The sequence below is a fragment of the Callorhinus ursinus genome, unplaced genomic scaffold, assembly GCF_003265705.2.
Source record: "Callorhinus ursinus isolate GAN/ISIS: 27379988/994484 unplaced genomic scaffold, GSC_fseal_2.0 scaffold18, whole genome shotgun sequence".
NCBI classification, from domain to species: domain Eukaryota; kingdom Metazoa; phylum Chordata; class Mammalia; order Carnivora; family Otariidae; genus Callorhinus; species Callorhinus ursinus.
The window spans coordinates 31,088,277-31,097,842 of NW_027397080.1; the positions used below are offsets into that span (position 1 = coordinate 31,088,277).

A 9,566-nucleotide genomic window follows, 5' to 3' on the forward strand; every position below is an offset into this window, starting at 1 on the left:
AGGGAAGTCTGCAGGGAGACAGGGGCACAGGGCCCAGAGAGGAGAGAGCAGGGCTTAGTGCACCTCCTCCCTGCCAACGGCACGCGGCATCTGGCAGCACCCGCTCTGCTGACCCCCTGTGGGTTCTGTGGGTGAAGGGCTGGGGAGGCGGCCCTGGGGTCCCTGTGGACCTGACAGGTGCAGGGCAGGCCTAGGGTGTTCGGCCAGGTGGGCTTGGATGACCAAGGGTCCTCAATAAAACAGCGTGGAGGAGACTCTGCTTGTAGGGGTGCGAGGTGCTCAGGAATGAGAGGAGGAAATGGTGTGTGAACTTATCTCTGTGTTACTTTCTGGAACTTTACTGCAGGTTGGGGTGGGGGCAGCCACTTTGGGTCAGGATTTTTGGTGGCCCTGCTGGCCAGGAGCCGGCTATGGTGAGGAGGAAGTCACTGGTAATTACACCCAAGGAGGGCGGACATGGAGGGAGCCCCGGAGCCCTGCACCACTTGCATCTGGTCTTCTGCCTCTTTTTTAGGTTCAGCAGGCCCAGTGCACCCGCTGGTTGACCCCCTGACCGCTGGCCCTCACCTGGCTCGTTTTCCCTATCCCCCTGGCACCCTCCCCAATCCTCTGCTTGGACAGCCCCCCCATGAGCACGAGATGCTTCGTCATCCAGTGTTTGGTAAGAATGCGCCTGGGGGAGGAGGGGCCGGTGTGAGAGTTGGGTTGGTATCTGACGTCCTGTTCATCCATCCATCCATCCATCCATCCATCCATCCATCCACGTATTCAACAAATACCTTCTGTGTGCCGGGAATCCACCTGGGAGCCAGGCAGGCAGACCCCTGCCCTCAGAGAGCTGGGGGTGAGTGAGTATAAATGAGTCCTTAGAGCCAGGACAAGAACAGTGTGAGGTGAAGGAGTGACAGAGGCGCTGAGTCTAAACCGAGGGTTCAGAGTGGGCCTCTGTGAAGAAGGAAGAGCTTGAAACCTTGAGGACGAGGGAGTGCATATCCCATCCTCCCCTGACCTCCACCCCTAGGGTCAGGGGATCCAAGGGCCAGTACTTTGGGCCTCCTCTCTCTCCTGGGGTGGGGGGGGGGAGCTCTGCTACGCCGGCCCCTGCACAGTAAGTGGGCTCCTACTCCTCCCCGCAGGGCTGTCTCCTGACCCGACCTCCTTGCTGGCCTCATCCTGGCCACTCCCCTGGCCTTTCTGTATCGAAGGCTGTTTTGTGTTTGGCAGGTACCCCCTACCCCCGAGACCTGCCTGGGGCCATTCCACCCCCCATGTCTGCAGCCCACCAGCTGCAGGCCATGCATGCCCAGTCAGCAGAGCTGCAGAGACTGGCCATGGAACAGCAGTGGCTGCATGGACACCCCCACATGCATGGTGGCCACCTACCAAGTCAGGAAGATTATTACAGGTGAGGTGGGGAGGGGCTAGAAGGGGGTGGGGGCTCACTTTCTTAGCCCAGGCTCCCATGTACCCCACCTGTGGGCCACTGACCCAGCCTAATGGTCGCCCCTCCTGGCCGTGCCCACCGTGCTCCTCCCGTATCAGCAAGTGCCAGACTCCTCCCCATGGCTCTGCGGGCCCTGGCCTCTTGGCCCTGGAGGGGACTCCCACGGAGCCATCTTGATGGGAGGGAGGGGAGGGGGAGGGTCACCTGCATGGGAGGCCACTCCGGTCATCTGCACCCTCGAGCTGCATGCCTGGTCCCACCTTCCCAGGCCTGGTACTGAATACTTTCTCCCTTTGTTTTCTTTCTAGTCGACTGAAGAAAGAAGGTGACAAGCAGTTATAAGTTATTTATTTGTTAGCGCTGGCTGTGGAAACCCCAGTTCTTGGGGGGAGAAACAGGACTTTTTACATACAATATGAGCTACAAAAGCAAAAAGAATATCTTCTAAAGATTTCTTTATATATTTAAAAACCCCACCACTAAAAATGTTATCAGCATAATAGTGTTTGTTTGTAGAGAGGATTCCTTGAGACTGGTTTGGGTCTCCCTGCATGACAGTCCCCCAGAAACTTAGTGAGTCCTGGACTGGACTGAACATTCAGAAAACTTTCCCTGCAATCTTGGGGTTTGGCTTTAGTTTTCTTTTCCTTCCTTGATTTCTTGGTAGGTGCTAGAATCCAGTTCACACCCTTCACTGTGCGTGCAGACACACTCAGTTACGTGTGTTCCAGAACCCACGAGGTTTGCAGATAGGTGGCATATGAATTTGGAATCCAAGAGCTATAATTTTTAAAAAAAAACTTTTATTTTAATACATTGTAGGAGATCTTCATAATTTGAGAAAGTTCTGCAGCATGGCTTTTTACGTCTGTAAATAAATAATTTTAGAATGGCATTTTTTTTTCTTCCACAAACTATTCTGATCTATTTTTTCCAGCCATGTCACTAATTGTGAATTCCTACCAGCTATTGACAGAATACAGAGTTGATTTTTTAATAAAAAGTTATATATAATTATCCCTTTAATTAAAGGGAGCAGATGGGCGTTACTAATTGCAAACGGGCAGAGGCTTGGGACGCGGAGCAGTCGCAGCAGTGAGCATCCAGGGGTCTGCAGGGATGATGTTATGGACCGTTTCTTTGTTTTGCTGCCTTGATTTTCACTTCTGTCTGTTCCTAGCTTTTGCTTTGCCAGAGGTGCGGATATCTGTTAGATGAAACCGTTTTTATTTTGTCCCAGGAGTGCAGGAGTTAAATGTCCACCTTGTTCTGTCTCTGCAGGATAGAAAGAAAGCACATGTTTCTGTGTGTCTGATTGTAGATTTCCTTCTAGATTTCTGTGCACACACATTGGGTTGTTCTGGATGAACTGCCTTTTTAAATACTCTGACGATTTCATAAACATTCTAGAACATTCAAGAAAACACCATTCCTTACAAAGAACTCGGCACACACACTTGCCAGAGGAATTTGTTTTTTTAAAAAAAACCTCTTTTGTGTGTGTCATCATTAGGATCTTCCTGTGGGGAGGCCAGGTCCTCCTGGCCACGCAGCTGGAGGCCCCGGAGTTGGCATGGTTGTGGGTGGCGGCCTGTGCATCTCCCCCAGGAGCAGGTCCGTGCGTGGTGACCCACGTCGGATGGGGACACCATTTGAGTCCCACTGTTCCTCCTGGGAGTAGGAACAAGAGTCGCAGCCGCTGACATGGAATGAGAAGGCAGGCTTCCTTGCACCTGGGAGCTGCCAGTCTGAGGGCTCCAGCTGTTCGGCGGAGCGTCCACCTCTCCTTTCTGAGTTGCAGGCATGGTGTGCTTTCTCCGGGGTGGAGGGCGGGGGACCTGGGGATGTCTGCACCTGGGGATCCGGCCTTCTGTCTCAGGGTGTGATCTTTCCTGTTCCATCCCCCCTCAGACTCGAGGGCCGCTTCTGCCATTGTGTATGGTAGTCCCATCGGAGAGCTGCCGGACTGCTGGATGACGTGGCAGAGTGCCCGAGGGTCGGTGGGTGTGGGGTGTGGCCAGGGCTGGGACTCAGTTACGGACAGGACCGGAAGGCCGGCACGTTGACCCAGAAGCCGGCAGGCATTAGCTGAGATTCAGGTTCGGGACTCAAACCTGCATCAGGGGCATTTCCAGTTTCTATTAAAACTATGTTTGGTTTCAGTTGGGACAGACAGGATTGTTTTGTCTGCTGGGAATGTTCTGGAAATGTTTGTCGCTTTTCTCTTTCATTTTCTCCCGTTCCATTTCTGCCTTAACTTCAGCTCCTTAGAGGGAGGCGAGCTCAAAGGAGTCCTGTGTCCCCAAACTCGGGCCGCACAGGCAGGAGGCACTTGTTTCCTCTGGGGGCAGGGCCGGCCCTCCTGCAGCTCCTGCCTGAGGCCCCCACCTCCTCTGCATCTCTTGTTTTCCTTTTGGTGGAACACAGTGCCTGCCATTCAGTTAGACCTTCTTGACCGCCTCTCTGTGTCATCCGTTTTTCCAAAGAAGAGAGAGTGAAGTACTTAGAAGTCTTTACTTGAAGACCGTCTGAAGGTGTTTTCTCGTTAGGTTTTGGTTTTCCCCCATATCCCAAGGTGAAGCACTGAGATTCTTCCATTTAAGAGCCTAGGACCTGAAACCCTCACCTGGTCAGCCAATTTGTTTAGGAGGCCCCAGATCTTCACAGTGTCTTTGAAGCCCAACCCCTTGGTTTCCTTTTGGATTTTCCTTCCTTTTGTTTGAAGTTTGGTTTTGCTTTTCTGTGTTTTGTACGTATCTTGTTGAATGTTGTCAAGATTGAGCTTCATGTCCCACTGCAGCAGCAGAGCAGAGTGTACATTCTGATTTGCTACGTTTATATATATCTTGAAGCTAAATGTATATATGAGTAGTTTGCCATGAGATAACACAGTGTAAACAGAGTAGACACCCAGAAATCGTGACTTCTGTGTTCTCTCCATTTGAGTATTTTGTAATTTTTTTGAAATATTTGTGGACATAAATAAAACCAAGCTACACTACAGCAGCTGGTGTTCTCCAGTGGACTGTGTCTCACTCCTGGGAGTGGGTGGGGGTCTTGGCAGCTGCCCCTACCCAGGTTCCCCAGGCTGGGGAAGGGGCAGAGGGCAGAGCTCGGGTCTCAGCTGTTTCTGGCACACTGCTTCCCTACCCTCCAGAGCACCTTCCAGATAGAGTCTTCCTGCCGTGTCTGGTAGGAAGGGTTTCTGTGGTGAGTGCTCTCAGGGATGCTCCGACCTGCTGGCTTGAGATAATCGGGACCTGCAGTGAACTTACCCAGGCAGCAGAATGGGCCCAGAGGATGACAGCACTGGGACCGTGGACACCCTGTCCTCAGATTCCTTTCTCTTCCTGCCTCTCACCCACACTTCTAATTTGGGGACACCCTCCACGGTGAGCAGGCATGTAGCTCCTTCCCTGTTTAGTGGAGAGGTCTTGAGCTGCCCACCAGTGCAGTGGCCTTCTCCTCCCGTCCCCCTCTGCCTCTCCCTGAGGCCTGCCCGGGTGCCAGCCCACCCTCAGAGTGCCCTCCGAGGTTGGGATGCATTCCAGCCGGTGGCCTGCAGGGTGTGGGTGTGGCCATGAGGGGGCAGCAGTCATTAGAACGGATTCAGGCTGAGCTTTCTGACGCTGTCAAGCGCATTTTCGTAAAGCTTCAAGACTATCCCTGGAAGTTTATATGCTCGCCTTCCCGTCGGGAGTATGGGTTTCTAGATGCCCTGGGAGACGGAGCAAGAGCAACCCTATCGATAAACTGCCCTCAAACCAGGCCGACACCGCCTAGTGGTGGTAAAGGCCTGGGGAACGGCTTGTGTCACTACCTGATTGAAGAGACAGTTTTGCCAACCAGGGGACCCCGGGGGGCATCCACACCGATGCCCCTAGAGGCAGGTCCGTGTTCTCTGACAGCAGGAGTCCTGCTCAGCGACTTGGGTAACCCGTTAGGGGGGATGAAGTTGGGTCGGCCGGAGCGGATGTGGGGGGCACAAGTGACTCTCGTTCTGGGTCGTGAAGGCAGGATGGGAGTGGCAGGGGTGCGGAGGGAAGGGTGAGCGGCCGGCTTACCCAGACGGTGCTCTTTATGAAAATAGCGTTTGGTGGCCTAAATGTATGAACTACAAATCCCAGATAGGTGAGGGGCTAAGGCCTCAGCGTCCGAGTGAACATAACGGATTGATGCTGCGGGAAAGACGCTCGGATCAGAGCTGCACAGGTGGCCCTGGTTTCTGAGGGGTGGACAGCTGTGGCCATCGTCCCCACCCTGCCATGCGCCCTTCCTGAGGCCGAGAGCCTGCAGCAGCAGACATTGGATTCATGAGGAGGACGAAGCGTCTGCCGTCCAGCCACTGTGCCCCTGGCCGCGCCCTGGCCTCTCGCCCCTTGGATGAGCTGGCGTTGGAGTCCCCGTGGGTGGATCCTCCGCTTGGGCGCGGCGGCTGAGCAGCCCCTCTGGCCGGGGGGCTGAGAAGCGGGAGCTCCGGAAGCGGCCCTCGGCGGGGCTGGGCGCGTGGTCGCCGTGTTGAGAAATCTCTGGTAAGTTGAGGTGAGCCGGGCGGCTCACCCAGGCACCACCTGTGCGGGCTGAGGCCGCTTACCCACGGGGTAAGGATGCACAGCAGGGCATCAGCAGTGACCTCCCGCGTTGACACGGAGTCGCGAGACCCTCAGATACCAGGCATGTGAAGCCGAACAGTTGTGGGTGCGGCGGCAGACGGGGGAAGGCCAGGGCCGGAGTGCTTCTGCGTGGAAGCTCACGAGGCACGTGAGGGGTCGTCCCCACGCCAGTCTCTGGCGGCCACCCGGTGAGACCCTGAGCGGTGTGAGAGCTCAGCTATCACCCTCGGCCTCTCCCGGCCAACCCAGTCGACTGGCTCCCAGACTCAAAAGCTGTGGAATCCGAACAGGCCCAGTTACACCAGGCAGCTGGGGTCAAGCCCCAGGCCCCAAGACCAGTGGAAGTATCTGTCCTGCACTTGACCCCTGAGCTGTGGAGACACCAAGGGGCAGAGGGACCCTTGGCCTCGCTGCCCCCTCCCAGGGAGAATCAGCCAGACGAGCCCGCCGGGGAGGCGGCCGTGGGGTTGGCTGTCCAGTTGGACTCCTCGGGCTGCAGGAGAGAGGGAGCTCTCTGGAGTCCTGGGACTCCTGGTGGGAGGCAGGGCCCGGCGGGAGTCCGGCTGTCGGAGCTACAGGGTCTCTTGTGGCTGGAGCCCGTGGCCAGGAACAGCGCGTGCTTTACCACGGGATTTGCCCACCCTTCCTGGCCTCTCTGTCCTGCATTTTTGGCCCCTGGAGGTCTCGGTATCTGAGGTGGTGTCCTTTCCCTGGGTCCTCACACTGGGTTCCCAGCTGCCCTGGGGGGCTCTGGCAGCTCGCATTCCAGACTCCGATTCTCTGACCGACCCAAGGCAGCTCCTCTGGTAGCTGTCTTCACCAGGACCAGCTTCCAAGTCGTGTGTAATTGTTTTCTTCCGGCATATTGGGGACCCAGGCCGCAGAAGCTGCGCCCGCATCCCCCCACCCCGACCAGGTTCCAGTGTGTGGAAGGCACTTGCTTTTGCAAATGTTTGCTGACTGAACGAACAGGCCCCCCCCAGAGGGAGGCTCCTCGGTGCACTGACCAGATGTGCTGTTGAGTCATAGGCATGGGTGACCAGAGAGAAGGGCCTTTGGCCCCATCCAGGGAGCTGGTCACTACTGGGGCACCTGAAGTGACCCCTCTTTCTCCCTCAAGTTTCTCCCAGTCCCGCCTCCCCCTGACCACCTGGGCCTGCTCTGGAATCTCACAGCCCCGCTGGCTCCGGCCCTGGTCTGCCCCATTCTTCGATGTTTGGGCAGGGAGGGGGGGATCCGCTTCACAGTGGTGGCCTCTGTTGAACCCCGAGGGTGTGGGACACCCAACGTAGTGAATTAGATTAAAAACAGACCTGAAGGCACTTCTTAGAAGACCCTTCCAGCCTATGGAGGGCATGTTGTTTAAGAGCTGATGTCTTCTGTGTGCCTGCCCACCAGCTGTCACTCCCAGGTCGCCCCTGCCCCCCTTATTTTTTGCAGGGGCTCTGCGGCACCTTGGTCCTCGCGACCGCTCCTGGTCCTGACCGCCAGGTGGCAGCATCTGTAAAGCCCTGGTGCCATTCTTCCGCCACTCTGCCCGCAGGGACCGAAGGTCCCCACCCCTGCGATGTAGGGGAGAGGTGTGTAGGAATGGTGATGCATATTTTGTAAAAGAATAGATGTTTCCTGGAGGCAAGCAGCCAGAGAGGAGGGATGGGGTGATCTGGGCAAGGGGCAACTGGGAACAGGTCACAGCCGGAGCATGGGAGAGAGATGGGGGCTGGGGGTTGCCGATGGCAATGGGCAGGGCCCAGCATGGATGTGACGGCAGGGAAAGGCTGTTGGGAGGACAGGAGGTGCTTCTCTGTGGTTTTCAGCTGCATTCCCCACGCTGGGCCGTGCACTAGGTGCTCAGCAAACATTGGCTGAGTGGCGATCACCCCGTGATCACCTCAGCAGTGGTGATTCCCAGCATGATGGCTCTAGAAGTTCCCTGAGCTGCCGCTGCCCTAAGGGCCCTGTGCCCCAATTGTGCCCCCATCTCAGGACATCTGCGCCTCCTCCTCCGAGTCTTTCAGGAAGAGGGTGCTCGGGGGCCCTCCAGCCTGCTCACGGCTAGGACGAGGGCACAGCATGCCCCTGCAGACCCTGCACGCATGACTTGAAGGTAGTGTGAAGCTGAGCACCTCACTGCACAGTGGGCCCTGGCCGTTGTCCGTTCTGGCACATTCCCTCAAAACCTGCAGCCCCGGGCGCCTGGGTGTGAGAACACCACCTTGCCCAGTCCCTGCTTCCCAGCGCAGGGCCCAGGGTTAGTCCAACAGTCTGGGAAGACAGAAACCAGACGGCTGAAGGCTGTGCTTTTACGACTGGCCCCCTGGCCCCACGCTCAGTATCTGCTCCCGCGTGGGCCACGGGCAGGGGCAGTGGTGCGTTCATTCCCAAGCAACATCAAGGCACGGGAGTTGGTTTTTCAAGTCTGCTGAGTGGAAAGTCAGGAGTGGCCGGTTTTAGTGGCTCGGAGGGCGTCAGTCTCATCGCGGGCCCGCGGAGCGAAGGCTTCCCTTCCCCTTCCTCTTACGGTAGCCAGGCGGAGACCGACCGTGGGGAAGGACCACGGCAGCTCCACGTCTCCTCCAGAAACATTAAGCAGCGTGAGATCTGGAGTCAGATTCCCCGGTACAAGCGTGCGACCCTGTGTGACCGGGGCCAAGCACTTACGGCGCCTGCCTCGGGTCCAGGTCTGCCTGCCAAGCGGAGCCGGGCCAGCTCCGCCCCCTCGCCCGGGAGGATGAAGCCCGAAGGCTGCAGAAGGCACTTAGCTCACCGCAGGGCCCGTTGTAGGACGTGGGGGCCCGTGAGCAGTGGTCACTGTCTTCACCATCATCACAGCTCCATGGTGAAGCCCGGAGAGTGATTCTCTGAGATGTGGAAATCTCAGCGAGTCCTGGGCCTCACGCTTTGGATCCTGTGGTTGCTCCCCCTGCCATCTGCTGGGAATAGACCTGAAGGTCAAGGGCAGCATTTGGGTGCTGGCCTGAGGGGTGGCCAGGGCTCTGCTCCGCCCGCTGACTCCGTACGGATTCCCACGTGTAAGAGCAATCTCTGTTTCCGTAGAAAGTTCTAGGAAGAAGGCCCGAGGTTTGGAAGCCCGGAGAGGGGAGCCTCCCTCTTCCTTCTTTCTCGCGTGAAGATTTGACCCTTCTGGGCAAAAGCATCCCAGACCAGGGGCCAGCCATCCGACACCACATTTTCTAAAATGTCTAAAGCTCTTGTAAGCAATATAAGTGCAGGGTGGATGAGTCTGGGGTCCCAGGAAAAGCATGGGACAAACAGGAGGCCCAAAGGAATTGCATGACTGAAAAGTCACCAAAGTTCTCTCTGCTTCACCTACACATGGAGCAGGGAGGATGAGCCTGGCCTCACTTAGCTTGTAACTACCAAGGGTAAAATGGCATGACATGAAGGCACAATGAGAGGACTCAACTGATTCCAACCAGGGCGGGCTGCACAGAGGAGGTGGCGTGTTAGACGGATCTACGTCGATGACTCAGAAGATGATGGGCAGC

The 9,566-nt window shown here is 56.6% G+C and overlaps 1 protein-coding gene across 9 annotated transcripts in view; it reads left to right on the forward strand.

The window, feature by feature from the left end:
* The window catches only part of RERE (arginine-glutamic acid dipeptide repeats), a 411,538-nt gene extending 407,091 nt beyond the window's left edge, over window positions 1–4,447 (forward strand). For all 9 annotated transcript variants that reach the window (XM_025856826.2, XM_025856830.2, XM_025856827.2 and 6 more), the window contains 3 exons: window positions 515–661; window positions 1,225–1,405; window positions 1,753–4,447. In XM_025856826.2, the coding sequence (XP_025712611.1) occupies window positions 515–661; window positions 1,225–1,405; window positions 1,753–1,786 (362 nt within the window). In that variant the 3' untranslated portion in view covers window positions 1,787–4,447. The remainder of the gene's footprint in view (window positions 1–514; window positions 662–1,224; window positions 1,406–1,752) is intronic.
* Window positions 4,448–9,566: the final 5,119 nt, after the last annotated feature.